The following is a 19906-nucleotide window of genomic DNA, read 5'->3' as shown; positions in this document are numbered from 1 at the left end:
AAGAAAACAAAAGATGGGGCTAAAATGTCCCTGTAATGCATAACAGAACACCTCACATTCTATTTCTTTTGATTTTTTTAAGTGTTTGGGCAAATCACTTAACTCCTTGGAGCCTCAGTTTCCTCATCTATAAAATAATGAGGAATTCTGAATGAAGAACTGACTGACTGACATTATATATATATATATATATATATATATATATATATATATATATATATATATATATATATATATATAATGAGGAATTCCAAATCCTGCCTTTAAAACCAAGTATGGAGTGTTCAAAGAGGTTAAAATAGTCTAAAAATTGTTAACACTTTTACAACGAGTGTGTATGCTATGAGTGCCAGTGGTTATTAGCATAGGCCTCACAAAGGAACTAATGCATGAGTGAGGCCTTCAGGAAGGAGAAAACTTCCAAAAAGTAGAGATGAAGTCAATTGTTCTAGGGATAGTAATGTGGGTTGTAAGCTAGATTAGATAAAAGAATGAAGAAGTTTCTACTCAAAATGAAGAAGTCCCTGATCAAAACTGTCTTTTCCCACCTCAAATCCTTCCCTCACCACCCCCCTAAAAGAAATTCAGGGACTTTTCTTAGAATTAGACATGGTTTCTCTGGCCATATGGCAAGCCTACTTCCAGACAGAGATATGGTGGTGGGCTTGGTGTCAAACCTTCTAGTAATAATGACCCACATTTATATAATACTTTATACCTTAGAAAATGCTTTATTGATAACAATCATTTAAGATTCGGTTTTAGGTTCAACTATATGTCCACATTTATAGCATATATATCTCACATAAATCTTAAATATAGTGTACATTATATATACATACATGTACAGATAGATGAAGATAGATAGATAGATAGATAGATAGATAGATAGATAGATAGATAGATAGATAGATAGATAGATAGATAGATGCATAGATGGATGGATGGATGGATGGATGGATGGATGGATGGATGGATGGATGGATGGATGGATGGATGGATGGATGGACAGATAAATAGATAGATAGGTAGACAGACAGACACATATATGGTCTTGCCTCTACTCCCAGTATGGAGACCCTACCCCCCTTCACTGATACCTACTAGCAATTCTCTTGTAACTTATAATTGCTCCTCACTTCCAGCACCAACATACACCTGTGCATTTTCCATAGTCTTATACTGGTAACAGCTCTCAGATAAACTTCAACCCATTCATTTTATAAGTGAGGAAACTGAGGCTGATTTAAGTGATTTACTCAGAATTCCAAAGGGAATAAGCAGAATCAGCATTTGGTTCCAGGCCCTCTGACTCTACATGACTCTTTTCACAATTACCAGTGCCTTCTGCCTCATTATCCAGCCTTTGCTTGGAAGAATGTTTAGAAGTACTAAACTATCAAAAATTATAAGGATCTAGAGATAATGTGATACCCATTGCTCCCTGGCCTCCATTAAGCCTCATAATAAAACCCCACCTCCTACAGGAAGCCTTCCCCAACCCCTCTTGATTCCAGTGCTTTCTCTCTATCTATTCCCTATTTATCCTGTATATAATTTTCTTTGTATATATTTGTTTGTGTGTGGTATGTCTAAGCTCATTGAAGGCTGTGACTACTTTTTGCCTATTTTTGTATCCCCAGATCTTAGAACAGTGTCTGACACACAGTAGATGTGCTTATTGAATGATCAATTAAAGTCTTGGGGTTCCAGGAAACTAAACTGGAAGTCACAGGATTAGCCAAACAACAAGGTTCTTCTAATTCACCAAGATATATCTGCAGCGGATTAAAAGACAAAGAGATCCATCAGTTGGGAAATGCCTAAACAAATTTTAGAATGGATGTAATGGAATATTACTCTATTCTAAGAAAAGACAAATATGATAGAGAGAAGCATAGAAAACTTACATGAACTGATACAAAGTGAAGCAAGCAGTCAGAAAAATTACATCTATCTCTCTATCATGGCTACAATCCAATTAAAAATGAATGTTGCAGGGGGCAGCTAGGTGGTGCAGTGGATAGAGCACCAGCTCTGGATTCAGGAGGACCTGAGTTCAAATCCAACCTCAGACACTTAACACTTATTTGCTGTGTGACCCTGGGCAAGTTACTTAACCCCAATTGCCTCACCAAAAAAAAAAAAAAAAAAAAAAAGAGAATGTTGCAGAATTACAAAGAACAAGACCAAAGGATAAATATAAGAAATCCACTCCCCCCCAATCCTTTTGCAGAGATGGGATGTCCACAGGGGTAGTATATTGCTTTTTTTTTCATTTTTTTGATACATTGATCAGTTTTGCGGATGGGTTTTCTTTTTTCTAAAATTCTTTCTATAAGGAATAGCTGTCTAGTATGAAAAATCTCTCTCTCTGAAAGGTCACAACCCTTCCTATGTGCACATCAGCACATGTATATCATGCATGTTGAAAGTAAATCAGGAAGAAATGGGAGCATTAAAAACACAAGTAGTTTTATTTAAACATCACATTTATACAAACAGTGACATGTATATAGCATCCAAAACTGTTCAATTTTAAATGTTTAATCAAAATTATCATTTACATCAAGCCAAACACTAAAATGATTCCAGATAATTCAATTCACAAGTTTGCTCATAAACAATCTTTTTTTCTACCTCTTCAATTCCCTCTGCTTATTACACCACCAGAAGTCAGTCCAAGTGAACATCAGTTCTGCTACTTTTTATCTGTAGGATCTGCAAGTCATTTCCTTTCTCATGGCTTTAGTTTCCTCCTGCATAAAATGAGGGGATTGGGTTGGACAACCTCTCATCTCTCTTCCTCCCCTAAATTTATCATTCTCTGACACTATTAACTATTGTCGGGGGAAGCCAATGGTTAAATGAAATTAGGTTTATCTATGACTTTATCTATGACCCATTCAAGGATGATTATGCAGAAGCCTTGACAATCAGCAACTTGCTCTTAAAAGGATATGTGTCCCCATCACTGAACGGCAATCATACCAGGAGGTTCCCATCATTGTTTGTTATGGTCAGATTATAGCCATATTATACTGTAGGGAAGTGAAACTGATCCCAAATAGAAAGCCAGACCACATCATTTTTCTTCCAAGTGAAGAACAAAAGACAAAATTAAATAATGGAAAATATTTCATAATATGATCTCAACAAGTTCTCCCACAATCAAGGAACTACTATTTTCTATGCAAAGAAATGGTTTCTCCATCCTCTCCCCCCAAACACCAAAAAGCAAAGAAGCAAACCTGATATAGCTGAATTGGGATCTAGGAGACCCTTCGACCTGTCTAGATCAGGTCTGTAAAACATGGATTCAAGAGGATAGGCTCTTTTAGAAGTTGTCTTTAAAGCTGATCGCTGATCCTATTCAATCTATCTCTCTCTCTCTCTCTCTCTCTCTCTCTCTCTCTCTCTCTCTCTCTCTCTCTCTCTCCAGTAAAGCACTTAGTACTTAATCTTGTACACAAAAGGTGCTCCACAAACACTTGGTGAGTAAAGGATTGGGCCTTTACCTTCCAATTTAGCATGGTGCAGAGGATAAAGTGCTGAGCCCAAAGTCAAGAAGATTCATCTTCCTGAGTTCAAATCTGGTCTTAGACAGTTACTAGCTGTGTGACCCTGAGCAAGTCCCTTAACCATGTTTGCCTCAGTTTCTTCATCTGTAAATGATCTGGAGAAGGAAACTGGCAGATCACTCCAGTATCTTTGGCAAGAAGACCTCAAATGGGGTCACAAGGAGTCAGACATGACTGAAACAATTGAATAACAACCTCCTTCTTACCCTGACTCCTAAGGATTTAAAGTCACTGAACATTCACAGACTGCATAGTCAGACATGAATGAAATGACTGAACAATAGTAAGGTTTTTTTGTTTCTTTGTATTTTGGGTTTGTTTTCTTGTTTGTTTTTTGTGGGGCAATGAGGGTTAAGTGATTTGCCCAAAGTTACACAGCTAGTAAATGTCAAGTGTCGGAGATCTCATTTGAACTCAGGTATTCCTGAATCTAGGGCCAGTTCTTTATCCACTGCGCCACCTAGCTTCTCCAACATTAAGGTTTTGAAAGCTCTTTCCATACAAAAATCTTGTATGGTATACTGTGTGAGTTTTAATATCTCGATTTTGCATTTAAGGAAACCAAGTCTCATAGATCAGGTGTCTTCAAATAGCTCCTTTGTTCAGTCTTGTCTGACTCTTCATGCCCCAACCTCTGTCAAGAAAACCCAATGTTGGGACATGAAGGGTTAGACAAGACTGAACAAAAGAGCTATTTGAAAACACCTGATCTTTCACAGTCTACTATCTCACTATCTCAGAGTGTAAACTCCTTGAAGACAACTGCATTGGCTTATTTATCATTGTAGCTCCTCAAGTTTATGAGCACATGTACTTTGCAAAAAAATGGTATTAACAAATATCTGCTGAGTGAATACAGAAGTGAAGGCATAGGTTTGTAAAAGGAGAGTCAAAAATAAAAATAAAAAAAATTTTTTAATTTTAAAAACAAAAACAATTAAATAAGAAAATCAGAGTCAAGAAGGATAATGTTCCAAATGAGCTGAGGCTAGTTGTGAATGCCAAGGACAACTGAAAGGGATTTTTTTTTGGGGGGGGGGAGTTGAAAATTCTGTATTGAGAAAAAGAAGAGGATCAAAGAGTGACACTAAGAATGGATGAGGTGATGATAATAGATAACAGAGAGCATATAGAACTGCTCTGCTCTTGTTTTGTTTCTGAGGGTTTTTTTAAAATTTTCTGCCAAAAGAGAATGATTTTTGAACTGGAAAGGATGAAAACAAAAAAAAATGGCTAATGAGAGAGTTGAAGCCAAAAATAACCAGGGAGATAATAAATGAGCACTTAGCTGCTCTTGATGAGTTCAAGTCACTAGGACTGGATAAACTATATCCCTTGAGAGTGGATGTATTTGTTCATCTACTATTGGCAATCTTTGAAAGATGCTGGGAAATGGGAGAGAGGTCACAGACCTAAAGAACTTCCTTTATTTTTGAAAAAGGAAGAGAAGGCAATCTATAAAACATAGGCTTTTGATTCCTGAAAAAAACCTCAAGAATGTATTATTAAAGGGATGGTCAGTTAACATATAGAAAAGGAAGTCGTGATTACAAAGTGCCAACATGACTTCATCAAGCAAAGGTCATGCCAGGCTTACCTTGTTTTGTGTTTTGAAAGGGTTACTAGACTCTTAAAGGGAACTCCATAAATATATTATTAAAAATAATAATAATTGCATTTATATGGTGCTTTAAGGTTTGCGAAGTATTTGCATGTTACCTCATTTGATTCTCACAACAACCCTGTGAGGTAGATATTATTATATCTATTTTTATGCTAGCTTTTTTTTGGTGAGGCAATTGGGGTTAAGTGACTTACCCAGGGTCACACAGCTAGTAAGTGTCAAGTGTCTGAGGCCAGATTTGAACTCAGATCCTCCTGAACCCAGGGCCAGTGCTCTATCTACTCTGTCACCGCACTGCCCCTTATTATACCTATTTTTAAAAAGACATTTTTATTTAAAGTTTTGAGTTCCAAATTCTATCCTTCCCTCTTTCCCTCCTCTAAACCCTTCTTGAAGTGGTAAGCAATCAGATATAGGTTATACATGTGCAATTATTATTATTATTATTTTACAGATGAGAAAACAGTCTGAGAGGTCAAGTAACTTGCCCAGTGTCCCATTGCTAATAAGTATCTGAGGCAGGATTTGAAACCAAGTCTTCTATCCCTACAAGTCTAGTGTCTTATTTGCTACTCCATATGGTTTATTTCGATGTAGCAAGGCATTTCACAATGTTTTTCATGCTTTTCTTGGGAACAAAATGAAGAGATGAGGGAGGTGTGGCCAATTATGGTTGAGCTGTCTAAATAGGAGTTCATTTAAAAGAAATAAAGTTGTTTTAATTGACTGCAAGCTTGAGAAGAGTCAACAGTACGCTACAGCAGTAAAAACAACAATAATTAATGCATGCTTAGATTCCATTAAGAGAGACACAGTGTCTAAGACTAGGGATGTGATGGTTTCACAGCATTCTGTCCTAATCAGACCACATCGAGATTTTTGTTCTAGACACTCCATTTTAGAAAGGATACTGACAAACTAGAGAGCACTCAGAAAAGAGGAACAAATGCTGTGGTCAAGGGCCTTACCATCATGACATATAGGAACCATTTAACTGAACTGGGGCATCTTTGGCTTGGAGGAAAAGAGACCAATGGAGTACAAATTAGCTGTCTTCAAGGAATTTTACTTAGTCTGCTTGGTTAGAAAGGACAGAACCAGGAACAAAAGGCTGCATAGAGGCAAATTAAGTTTCATTTAGGAAAATAATTTGTTATAATTCCATCTATTCAAAAGTGAAATGGGCAGCATAACAGACATTTGCTTAATGGTTTTGAAAATATGGAATGAGCTTTCTTGAGAAGTAGCTGCCTTTGCCTCCTGTCAGGCAAAGATACACTTGTCAGATGTGATATAGAAGGGAATCTTATTTAGATAATGATTTGGCTTACATGGCCTCTGAAGTCCTTTCCAACTTTAAGCTTTTGAAGCCATAAACCCAGATGGAAGAGTATGAAATAATAAGTCATGTGGACATGTATCATCATCCATCACTCATGCAAATACTATTAGTCTCTTTCTACTTATGCATCATTAGAATTCTAAATAGAATCTTGTTAGGCTAGAAGTTGCTTGAAAGAAGAGTCCAAATATTCTTTTCATTTAGTGCCTTGAATATACAATATAAGTTTGATAAGTATCTATTTAATTCAATTCTTTTTAAAATGGTATCTTACTTTCCCCCAGTTATATGTAAAGACAATTTTAACATTCATTTAAAAAATATTTTGAGTTTCAAATTTTCTCTCTTCCCTCCCTCATCTCCCCCACTCCCTAAGGCAGTAATCAATTTTATATGAGTTGGGACAGCTAAGTGGGGCAGTGAATTGTGATGAAATAATGGGATTTAGCAGATACTCAAAGACCCACCTGGAGTTTAATCAAGACTGATTGAATCAAGTGAGAGTAATTGACTGCTGATTAATCCTACTTCAAGTTAATTGGATTGTAATCACACCTGGCTATCCCTTAAGAAGGTATTGTTCTCAGAAACTAGACTGTGAACTCAACTTGAGAACACTTTCAAAGACAATGGATTTGGATGATGCCAACCAATCACCTTGAAGCAGTGTGTAAGGACTGCCTCTGTTCCAGATCTATAAAAAAGCTTCCACAAACAGCTTGCAAGGGAGTTCCTGATTAAGACAGGCTAATTAAGGAGTTCCTGATTAAAGCAGGCTTGTGGAGGAGGACTTCAGGAAGAACCCAACCAAGCTGGAACTCTAGGCTAGGTAGGACTTCTTTTTCATAACCTTCTGAACTCTTTGTAAATATCTGTATGTTCTAATAAATGTTTAATGCCCAAAGACTGGTACTGAAGCCTTTTAATTTTTGGCGACCACAATTAAGATTTTAAATATCACAGAATGAAGCACCAGCCCTGAATTCAGGAGGACCTGTGTTCAAATCCCACCTCAGACACTTGATACTTCCTAGTTGTATGACCCTGGGCAAGTCACTTGACCCTCATTGTCCCACAGGGGAGAAAAAGGTTATAATTTGATATGGTTGGGACACATTCAATCATGAAAACATTTTCATATGATTCATGTTGTAAAAGAAGACACAGATCCAAAAGGGGAAGAACACACACACACACACACACACACACACACACACACACACAAATACAGAAATGGGAAAATAGTATGCTGAGTTTAATTGAATTCTAACAGAGATTGTGAAGAATTTACTTCCTACACCTCCACTCCCAAATACTATATAGGCCAGATTACACACCTTGCTGATTAGATAGGCAACATGGTGGCACTGAACTTAGAATCATGGGAACTTAATTAGAATTTCCTTTCTGCTACTTGCTACCTTTATGACTTTGAGAGAGTTACTTCATTTCTCTAGTGCTTGGTTTCTTCCAATGTAAAATGATGGGGTTGGACCAGATGACCTCTAAAGTCCTTTCCAACTCTCAATCTGTGACCCTGTGAATTACCTTTCTACACAGGGCCAACATCCACACTGGGACACATTGCTCTGGAAAGCCCTCTTGTTTCTCCTCCCGCAGAACTACCAGCCCACTCTTGTGGATGAGACTCCGGAGGATGTCCATGTCCCGGATGACGCTGCTATCAGATGAGTCAAAGATGCAACCCTGACGGGCCACGTTGTCCTTCAAAATGATGATGCCATTCTCTCTCAGGCCTTCACAGCAGCGGGAAAGAAACTCAAGGAGATCTTTGTCAGTCAGGTTCCCTGTAGACAGGAGGATAAGGAGGGAACAGTGGATCATTATTAACTAGCCCCAGAATGAGTTCTGGTTCAGGTTCTGCTACTCTTAGACTAATCCTTAAACTCTGGAAGATGAGGAGAGGCCTACATCTATCAGCCTCACAGGGATGTTGTCAGGATAAAACAGAATGAGGCTTCAAAATACTTGGGAAAGTTGTGTCAGACAAATGCATTCTGAATCACCCATTGCATCTTATTGAATCTAAAGGGTATTAATAGGGGACTTGATCTCTTAATTCAGCCCTTCTCAGGGCAGGATGTGTGTGTGTGTGTGTGTGTGAAAATACATCTTCATAGAATTTTCTCCTGTTTTTAAGTACAGTAAAGAAAATAGGTTCCATTCTACAACCCCAGATATAAACATGTCCAATCAGTTGCCAAGACTTATTAATTCTGGTGACTCCTGCTTTATTGTCCTGCCAGCCCTAATGCATATTGAATATATCTCTCTCCAGGATATAAGCCATATCCTTTGAAGTGAATTCTCTAGTAAAAGGAAAAAATGCACAAAAAAAAACATAACTAGAAAAAAATTCTTACCACTTAACAGAATTTTTTTACATTTCTCTAAATTCAAACAAAAACATAATCATAATGTTTATTATTGGTGCTTGCTTCATCTTTGTCATTTTTCATTATCTGTCTGAGGGTATGTACAATTACAAGCCTCATTCAGGCCTTCTGTGCAGCTTGTTTGCTCATCGGTTTGGTGCCTCCTACAATTTTCATTCCGAATCAGGGTTTCCTGTTTTCTTCCTAGCTAGGACAAGGGGAATGGAAATGGAAGAGCAGCACGAGACTAACCAGAAACCCACTGAATCCAAATGACATCGTATTTTCTGAGAGCCGGCGTGAATTCCTGAAGACCATAGCGGTAATATGTTGTCACTTGGTTGCCTTTAGCCTGTAGGTAATTCTGGGCTTCAGCCAAGAAGGCTTCCATCATGTCCACCAGTTCCACACTGTTGAAAACCGGCAGCAAGACATGTTTGCTGACCCTTCCTATCCCAGAACCACAGTCCAAGGCACAGTCAGTACCTGCTTTCCCAGGACCCTGCAGGTGGCAAAAAGAACGTGTAGAAGTCAACTTGAACTGTGTCTGAAGCACTAAGTTTTAAACTTACTAGCTGCTATCCAATTACCACAAGGGTTAAAGAGTTAGAAGACAACTAAGAAGGCATCTAGCCCAAAATTTCTTCTTTTTAAAAAAGGTTTGGGTTGTTTTGTTTTGTTTTGTTTTGTTGGTTTTTTGGTTTTTGGTGAGGCAATTGGGGTTAAGTGACTTGCCCAGGGTCACACAGCTAGTAAGTGTCAAGTGTTTGAGGCCGGATTTGAACTCAGGTCCTCCTGACTCCAGGACCGGTGCTCTATCCGCTGCACCACCTAGCTGCCCCAAAAAAGCCGTGTCTCCCTATATCACCCAGACTGGAAGTGCAACAGATAGTTGTGGGCCTGATCTCACTACTGATTAGCAAGAAGGCTTTGAGGGGGCAGCTAGGTGGTGCAATGGATAAAACACCGGCCCTGGATTCAGGAGGACCTGAGTTCAAAGGACCTGAGTTCAAATCCAGCCTCAGACACTTTACACTTACTAATTGTGTGACCCCAGGAAAGTCACTTAACCCCCATTGCCCCGCAAAAAGAAGAAGAAGAAGAAGAAGAAGAAGAAGAAGAAGAAGAAGAAGAAGAAGAAGAAGAAGAAGAAGAAGACTTTGAAATGTCCCCTTTCTGACACGGGCCAGTGATCCCTTCTTTAGGCAGCCTGGTCACCCCTTATTCTTGGGGGCTCACCCTATTGGTACTGGATTTAGTGCAGCCACCCAATTGACCTTAACTCTCTGCAGTTCAGAACTCATGAGCTTAATTGATCCACTAGTATCAGCCTCCCTAGTGGAGGATGAATTGCAATGGAGAGAGAATTTAAGGTTGGGGGAGACTGGCATAATATTTGCAGGCATTAGAGAAGAACCAGAATACAGAGAAAGGCAGAAAATGTGTATGTGTGTGGGGGGTGTTAGTGGGGTTAATCTGCTAGGGGGAAAAAGCTAGAGAGGATTAGTAAAGGTTTTGGCCTTGATTAAGAGAAGGGCCATCTCTTCATCAAAGACTGGACTAAAACATGTGAGATGATGTCAAGTGGTTGTGAGAAGAGGAGAGGAGATGGAACTCATCGAAACTAGCTTTGATTTTCTTAGCAAAGAATCAGACAAAATCTTTGGCTTAGGGGATAGGTCTGAGAGGGGAACTATGAAAAAAATGAGGAGAAACCAACTGCTATGTTGAGTAGGATAGGAAAATCTATTAGGAAAGAGTAGAAGGATTGCCTGGGGAGCTAAGTGGCACAGTAGATAGAGTATTGGACTGGGAGTCTAGAAGACTCATCTTGAATTTAAATCTGGCCCTGGGCAAGTCCCTTAACCCTGTTTGTCTCATCCATAAAATAAGCTGGAGTAGGAAATGGCAAACCATTCCAGTATCTTTGTCAAGAAAACCCCAAATGGGGTCACAAAGAGTCAGACACAACTGAAACAAGTGAACAACAAGGATTGCCTTGATGCAGTGAGAACCCAGTTGTGATTAGATAATGTTAATTGTTAGCACAGCTTGAGTGGCTTTCTCTGGTTCAATTCAGCAGCAAGTGAATAGGACTGAAGGAGGTGAACCTGGTTTCAGACTAGGCATATTGAATAGAGACTGGAGTTGGAAGGTCATATTGGAGCAACTGCAAGTAAACCATAATAACTAGATTACAAAGTGCTTGGACAGGGGTAAAGATGAGAAGACTGGAGAGTAGGAAGGAGCTAGCTTTAAATGCCAACCAGGATTTTAAATTTGATCCTAGAGGAGGTAATAGGAAGCCAGTGGAGCTCATCACATAAGTAAGTGAGATGGTCAGCCCTACATTTTATAAAAATCACCTTGGCCATTGAACAACCAGTAGATTGGAGTGAGGAGAAACCTGAGTCAGGGAGACCAGTTAGAAGTCTATTGCAATAGCACTAACAGGAGCTGAGTGGAAACTGAACTAGGGTCATGCCTGTGTGGAATTTTCTTCCCTAAAAGTGCTATGATGTCTCCCACAAGAGATGGACCTTATTTTTGGCAGCACAAGAATGACAACAGTATGGAACCTACCTGTCTAGAACCAAATGGACAGGCTCTATATATTAACTATGATAAGAGATCAAGCAGTAGATGATTTGTTTACTCTTGAAATTGCTTTTAAAATTGAGTATTTAAACATATTGAAAATTTAAATATGTATTGAATATTTGAATATATTAAATATTCTAATATATTTGAATATTTGTTGAATGATCAAATATTTCAGGAAATATCAAAATATTTTCCGAAATCTGTTTTAGCAGTCCTAAATCATTCCTGAGCAGGCCTATGGTCTATTCTAGGTCCTATGTAGATTGAATGGTAATGTACCAATTTTTAGCCTCGGTCTCTCACCTTAAAGACTAGATCTGATATTATTCCAATTCAATTTAATTCAATAAGGCATTTAGTAAATGCTTTCTGCACCTACACACAGGGCACTGGAGATACACACAAACACATACGCACACACTAATCTCTACCCTCTCTCCTGGAAGAACACATTTTCACATACAAGTAAATACAAAGTTAGTCAAGCTGTCAACAAGCATTTTATTAAGAACCTACTACCTTGGGGGCAGCTAGGTGGCGCAGCGGATAGAGCACCGGCCCTGGAGTCAGGGGTACCTGAGTTCAAATCCGGCCTCAGACACTTAAGACTTACTAGCTGTGTGACCCTGGGCAAGTCACTTAACCCCAATTGCTTCACTAAAAAAAAAAAAAAAAAAAAAAAAAAAAAAAAAAAAAAAGAACGCGTACTACCTAGCAGGCACTGTGCTAAGCTCCTGAGGTACAAAGGAAGGCAAAAGACCTCCTATTCCAATGCAGAAGACAATATATAGATAAAATAGATACATACAAGAAATAAAAAAGTAATTTTAAGGTGGAGAGAGCACTCACAACTGGGGAGATCAGAAACATTGTGTTCAGTTGGAAAAATTGGTCACTTTTCAAGTCTCTTGTAATAGCAAGAATTTATATTTTTTTACAAATTGTATGAATTATCCCCCATCCCCAAACTGGGCAAAAAGCAAGTCTGTACATTCCATTAACTGGGGGGGGGGAGAATTAGCCAAAGCAAACCTTTTCATATTGAAAAGGAAAAATAAAAAAGACATTTTTCTGATTTTAAAAGTTTCAGATGCACCAAATTGGTTTGCCAAAGTTGGGATGGCCTCTGTGTAAACTTTGTGCTTGAAATTAAGGTAACTAGATACTTGGAACTGCCCAACAGAAACCTGAGCAGAAGACCCACTCGTGATTTCTGGACATCCAGACCAAGGGGAAAAGATACATGAATTAAGAGAGAAGGGAACAAGCAGAAAAGCCAGTTACCTCCTTTGAAACAAAAAGCCTTTTTCTCAAATGTAAAAGAGACTGGGTGCTGTCCTTTCAGATAAAGACTACCAGTGTAGCACATGAAGGGATCCCTCAACTTATAGAGCCCCCCACCAGAACCTGCTGCCTTGGGTCCAAGGTACTCTCAGTGTCTACATGCATTAAAACCATACCTCAGGACGGCTCGGTGGCGCAGTGGATAGAGCACCGGCCCTGGAGTCAGGAGTACCTGAGTTCAAATCCTGCCTCAGACACTTAACACTTACTAGCTGTGTGACCCTGGGCAAGTCACTTAACCCCAATTGCCTCACTAAAAAAAACAAACAAAAACAAACAAACAACAAAAAAAAAACCCATACCTCATAAGCTTCCACAGAGAACACAATCAGTTAAAAGAAAAATAATTTAATATAAAGGCATAGTAAAATAGCAGGAATAAAATTTAACCCCCATAAACCTGGGGTCTACCTTCCCCACACACCATCAGTGGAAGAATAACCATACACGTGTGGATCGTGTGTGAAAGAGTACACATGGAAGAACAAGCTCATGCCTTGAAAAATGCACCCCGTCTTTCTTATCTCTTCTAGTAATACCATAGTACAACTTCCCCCAGGCCTAATCCCTGATGAAAGTGAGGCTTCTCTCACACAGTTCTGGTGCTGGAGCTTCGCTAGGCACATAGCTTCCCCTCGAAACAGACTGGCTAAATGATGCTGGACTCGATGCTACGTAATGTAGATGTGGTCTTTGCCAAACCTGGCTCCTCTGGACGCCTCTCTGATGGATATATAGTCTTTCCCCAACACTGCCAAGCATAGCTCTGCTGGGCATTTGCCTGTGGAGTGTCTCTCTGCTTCCCGCTTCTGGCTTCAAATGAAGTCCTTGGCTACAAAAACATCTCTTTGTGGTGAGAGGGGGTTCTGCGATGCTTTTTTTAAAGTTCAAAAATCAAAGACTATTTTAGAATTCCTTCAGAAGGGTAGGCAAGGTAGTCCAACATGCAAGTCCCTGTCACACAGGGTTGGAAACTAGGTGCAGAGCCCATGGAGGGCTCAGTAGCACTGAGGTCCAATGAGGTGTGGAAGAAGTTGGGAATAGTATGGAACCCTGAGAAGTGGGGAAGCAGTGTAGCCAAGGATGGTTCTTTCTTAATTGTTGTTTTTTTTTTCCAGGATGTTTGGAACAGGAGATGAGGATTTTAATTGGGGGATTAGGTGGAAAAGGAAAAACAATAATTTGGTACAGATTATGAACTGGAGAATTAAGTTGAATTAAAGATGGCAGAAATGAAACCATGAAAAAGCTTATGTGAGAACCCTTGTGTGAAAACCAGTTTCTGGTTTTGAGAAGAGGAAGATATCTTTTCCCTTAGGAGAGGTGCTTTCAGGTGTATGGGGCACGAGCAGGGCAAAGTCTTGAGTCAGTGTCCCTTGAGACGTTCCTAGTTGATCAAATCCCGACCCCCATTGCTAAATCTCACCCCTCAAACAAAAGATCCCTTGTCTCTTCAATGGATCTTCATATGGGATGATGTTAAAACCCTTCACCATTCTAGACGACCTCCTCTGAACCTTGTTTTATCAATAACATTGCTAAAATATTGTGCTCAGAAATGAACACTATAGATATAATCTGGCCAAGGCAACAATGGTGCCGTTAACCTCTCTGTCCTAGAGATTTTCTTCTTAAGGCAGCACACGAGTAGATTGGACCACGTGAAATGAGGAGATTGAACTAGTGTTTCCACTTTATAGAGGAGGAAACTGAGGTGCATAAATGGTAAATAAATGATAAATCTAAACTTATTAAAACAAAAATATATGATTAAGATGCTTTACTAATTGGCTTGAATTAATGAAGTATGTGTATGTGTGTGTATTAAGAGCTACTCAAAACCAATCACTCTTCTAGTCTCTTGTATAAATCCTAGCATCTCTTTGCCCCACAGCACCTTTCTCATTTTCACAGCTGCCTCCCTTCTCTTGGGAGTTAAATCATTTCATCCCTTATTTCCACCTCTCATTCAAAGTTCTCTGAGAAAAAGATGGGAAGACTGAACTTATGGAGGAAGTCCCAGTGCTACACACAGACAGCATAAGCACTCTCACTACTTCATCCTGACTAGACATATGTCCACTCTCAAATTTCAAAGAAGACTTTTCTAACGGAGCTCCCTCCCTGCCATGTTTGACATGCAGATGAAATTGTTTCACAAAGACCATGAAGATGGAACAGACTAGACAAAGATTTGTTTGACTGTCTAGCCTGTGGAGAATGTAAAAGGCATAAATATGTTAATGTGTTGGTTTCTCTCCATTTGAATAATTCCATAAAATTAACTTGGATGAGTATATATATATACATATACATATATGTGTATATATATTACACATGTGTACGCACACATACACACCCACTGACTTACATACATATATTTAACTGGACAGAGTCCACCTATCTACAGTCAATCTAGAAAGGACATTAAAATACAATCTCCTAGGGCAGTATTTCTCTAACTTTTTGGTCTCAGGACCTCTGATAATATTAAAAATTATTGAGGACCCTAGAAAACTTTTCTTTATGTAGGTATATCTATCAATATTTACTATATTACAAACTAAAACTAATAAAATTTTAAATACATATTAATGGGTTCATAAATAATAATAAACATTACATATTAACTTAAATAATATATTTTATTAAAAGTCACTATATTTCCCCAAAAAAATTAGTGAGAAGATTAGAATTGTTTTACATATTTTTTTATAAATCTTTTTAATGTCTGGTTTAATATTGGATTCTCATATCTGCTTCTGCCTTCAATCTGTTGAAATATGTTGTTGCTGTTCCTTGAGTATATAAAGAAAATCTGGCCTCATAGTGATATCTATTTGGAAAAGGAGAAAGCATTTTAATAGGCAAATACAATATTAGTATTCTGAAAATAGTTTTGATTTTGCAGACTCCCTAAAAGCTCAATCATGTTAACCCTCCAGGAGTGCTCAGACCACACTTTTTGGGGGGAGAACACTGGGAAATAAGGGTTAAGTGACTTGCCCAGGGTCACACAGCTAGCAAGTGTCAAGGGTCTGAGGCTAGATTTGAACTCAGGTCCTCCTGAATCCAAGTCCGGTACTTTATCCACTTTGCCACCTAGCTGCCCCCCAAGACCACACTTTTGAGAACTGTGGCTCTTGAATGTTGTCTCCCTTCCCCCCCCCCCCCGCCTCCCCTCCATCAAGGACCAATCTTGTATTCAGGAAGAACTAAGTTTAAATCCTGCCTATGAGAATGTGATGAATGACTGTTTGATCTTGAGCAAGTCATTGCACCACTAAGTACCCAAGGAACCTCTCTAAGGCTCAGAATTGCAAAAGAGCAGTAACTTTGGGATATAGCCAATATGGGAATTTGTTTTGCTGTTATATACCTATTTATTATAAGAGTCTGGTCTTTTTTTTCTCTTCCAAGATGGGAGTTGGGGTACATGGGGTGCACTGGGTAGAGAGGAAGAAAAAATAAATGCTTGAAAATAGGAGGAAAATAAAACTTAATTTTTTTTAAAAAGGTAGATTAAAAGAAAGACAACCTAAAGCGTAGACTAAAACCATATTTCTGAGAAACTATTAAATCCTAGCTGTTCTTATTAAAAGAGCAAATTCACTATTTCAAGAAGTTGGAAGAATGGCAAGATATCAACAGTGCTATTAGCAGCATACTAATCTTGTTTCTTTATCTGCTGAAGAAATATATTTGCATCAAATGTAAACACCTTCTCTTGCTCCCCTGTAACTGTGTGAAGTGAAAGCAATAAAAGTATTCAATCCGTCTTTTTCCCAGCTGACACAAAAATAAATCTTGTCAGAGACAAGTATTCACTCACTTCTTGGATCCTGCTCTGGCTACTAATTTAGCAGATCATTAAGGTCACCCTGGTGTAACAGTAGTAATATTAACTCTAAAAATACACTGTTTGTATCCAATTATAGGACACTACAAGAATGAGCATTGATGGCTCAGAAAGAGAGCCTTTATAAGCCCCAAGTCATAAATGTTGAGCTAGAGGGGGCCTCACATGCTATTTAGCCCAACTCTCTTTGTAGTTGAGGAAACTGAGACTCAGGTATGTTAAGGGACTTGTCCAAGGTCACAGGGATAGTAAGTTTCAGGTAGAATTTGAAGTACTCCTTTAACATCGACACAGTGGTCTATCTATTTCTGTTACAATACAAAGGCAAAAATCTTCCTATTCTATTTCCTCATTGAAGTTCCTTTTCCCTGCCCAACTTAGAGTACCCATACCAGCAAAATCATAGATCCCTGAAGCACTAACATGCTTGTAGGAGATTTAAAAAACCCACCATGTCAATTATTTACTTTTTCTATTAATGCATAAACAACATGTACACATAGTTTCAGCTGAAGAGTATTAGAAAATACCCAGTCACATCTATGATTTGCAATTGTATAAATCTTTATTCATTAGGATATCAATTGCCTAACTGTGGGGCTCAGAAGAGAATGTATCTTTGAATCTTTGATGTCCCCTTGTGACATCAGCACCATTGGTGGAAGATAATACCAACAACATTTAGATAGCCAGGTACGAAGATAATTGCTTTACAATTATTATCCCATTTGATCCTCACAACCACCCTGGCAGGGGCAGCTAGGTGGTACGGTGGATAAAACACCGGCCCTGGATTCGGGAGGACCTGAGTTCAAATCTGGCCTCAGACACTTGACACTTATTAGCTGTGTGACCCTGGGCAAGTCACTTGCCCCACAAAAACAAAACAAAACAAACAACCACCCTGGGAAATAGGTATTATTATTAATTAAGTGAGAAGTTAAGTGATTTCCTCAGGGTCATATATCTAGTAAGTAATTGAGGCTGGATTTGGACTTAGGTTTTCCTGATTCCAGGCCACCTACCTGCCTTTTTCTGAAGAACATGGAAATAGTCAGTGCTATGAATACTAAATGCCACACCCAACCTCACTGGTGGTCCAATGGAGGATGGAGAAATCCATCCAAAAAATAGTTCAACCTGCGGCAGTCCAGTTGATGAATCCCATGAGCTTCCTCTATCCTCCACACTAAGACTGAAAACAGAACCCCAGCGAGTATTTCTGCACACTTTGCCTCCTCAACAAAGCTTCACTTAGATGACTCACCCCGACAAGCTTCCGAAGAAATTCCCGGGAGGCCTGGATATCTGTGTTAGACAGTTCAATGTAGTCTCCCATCATTCCCTCTTCTGTTGCTGGAACTTCACTGTAGAAAAGCTTTGCTCTGGCATAGAACTGCATCTCACCATTGATGACTTGGCTTGTTAAAGCATAGAGTTTCACTGCCAATGGAACACCACAAATTATCATTCTATATGGTCCACATTTTGAGTCAGTTCTCTGTTGGCATGTGAAGTTCCCTAAGAAGCCCCAGTATGTGGCTGTGCAATAACTATGACAAAGGACAATCAGTAGGAACAGATAGAATAATCCAAAGAAGAAGGAAAAGAAAGCAGGTATGCTACCAGTTCTGCAGTCACAATGGAAGTGCAATTTTTAACCTCTTACCTTTGGGTTAATCTTTATTTCATTTTCAGAGGCTGAAATTGGAACTGCTGAAATTTCCTACTATATTTATATTGTAATTTTAAAGCAAAAAAATATATAAAGGTGGCTTCTAAATAGATTGCTTTATTGGGTTGATAAAGACAAGGACTCAATAGAATAACTTGGCAATTTAAATATCAAGGAGTACAGGGTCAGCCCAATTCATCAAATCAAATATTTACAAAGACTCAGCATCATTTATTTTGGTAATTTTTTTGGGTGGGCAATGAGGGTTAAGTGACTTGCAGCTAGTAATTGTCAAGTGTCTAAGGCCAGATTTGAACTCACATCCTCCTGAATCCAGGGCTGGTGCTCTATCCACTGTGCCACCTAGCTGCCCTTTTTTAAAATTTGTTTTTGGTAATTTTTTTTTAAATTAAATTTTTTTTTTACTCAGCATCATTTTTTTTTTAGTGAGGCAATTGGGGTTAAGTGACTTGCCCAGGGTCACACAACTAGTAAGTGTTAAGTGTCTGAGGCCGGATTTGAACTCAGGTACTCCCCAGCATCATTTTTTACAATAACACTCTTTTCAAGTCAAAGAAGTTTAGAGATCAGATCACCTACTCGGAATATCAGGCATTATTGTTCACATTTTGAAAGTCTATAAAGCCCAAGAGCAGGCAAATCATAAACTCATGGAATTTAGAGATAGAGAAGGATATAGATATTACATAGTCCAACCCTCTTATTTTCCAGATGAGAAAGCAAAGTTAGAGAGATGATAGGATTTGCCTGAAATCACACATCTCAAGTGACACAGCTAAAAGTTAATCCCAGGTTTTCTGACTCAAAATCTACACCATGCTGACCTTGTATACTAGACACCCTGTACAATTTTTGTCTTAATCAACCAATCAATAGATGTTTGTTGAGAACCTTGTAGGTACAAAGCACTGTGGAGAATTTTAGAAGACCAAAAGCAGTCCCTGCCTTTAGAAACCTTGTAGTCAAATTGGGGAGCCATTTGAATGCAATCACAATGCATTTATGAAGCACTTCCTATGTGCTAGGTATTGTGCTCAGTGCTGGGATACAAAAAAGTTAACTAAGAAAACAGTTTATTTATGACATTGGACATCACTTTATAGACTTGGGTTATCACTAGGGTAGCTTTTCTTACTTTCCTTTGGATATGTGCTTGGTAGATGAGAGCACTTAAGCCTAAGGCCTCTTGGCCCTAATAATCAGGGTTCCCTTAGGTATAACTAACTGAATTAAAGAGAATGGGGCATGTTTCCAGTTCACCTAGGCTTATCTGTGAAAATAACACTCTACGTAAAAACAAACAAGCAGAAATAACAAAAATGCCCACTATAGGATAAATGGAAAATGGAAAAACAGTTGATCTTCCTAAACTTTACACATGGGCTCTCTTATAGATTCTTAATGGGGGTTGAGACTTTGGCTTAAGTTTTCCCCAAGGCCAGATACTGGATCCCATTGTC

General features: G+C 38.7%; 1 protein-coding gene across 1 annotated transcript in view; it reads right to left on the bottom strand.

The window, feature by feature from the left end:
* Positions 1–2516: 2516 nt before the first annotated feature.
* NTMT2 (N-terminal Xaa-Pro-Lys N-methyltransferase 2) overlaps positions 2517–19906 on the bottom strand; it is a 32687-nt gene continuing 15297 nt past the window's right edge. Inside the window, exons 2-5 of the mRNA XM_043962680.1 lie at positions 18018–18193; positions 9196–9445; positions 8096–8355; positions 2517–2759 (exon numbers count right to left, since the gene is read on the bottom strand). Coding sequence (XP_043818615.1) covers positions 2709–2759; positions 8096–8355; positions 9196–9445; positions 18018–18193 — 737 coding nt within the window. The 3' untranslated portion in view covers positions 2517–2708. The remainder of the gene's footprint in view (positions 2760–8095; positions 8356–9195; positions 9446–18017; positions 18194–19906) is intronic.

Source organism: Dromiciops gliroides, chromosome 4 (assembly GCF_019393635.1).
Source record: "Dromiciops gliroides isolate mDroGli1 chromosome 4, mDroGli1.pri, whole genome shotgun sequence".
In the NCBI taxonomy this organism is placed as follows: domain Eukaryota; kingdom Metazoa; phylum Chordata; class Mammalia; order Microbiotheria; family Microbiotheriidae; genus Dromiciops; species Dromiciops gliroides.
The sequence above is the reverse complement of the archived record's forward strand: the minus strand, read 5'-3'. Positions and strand labels throughout refer to the sequence as shown.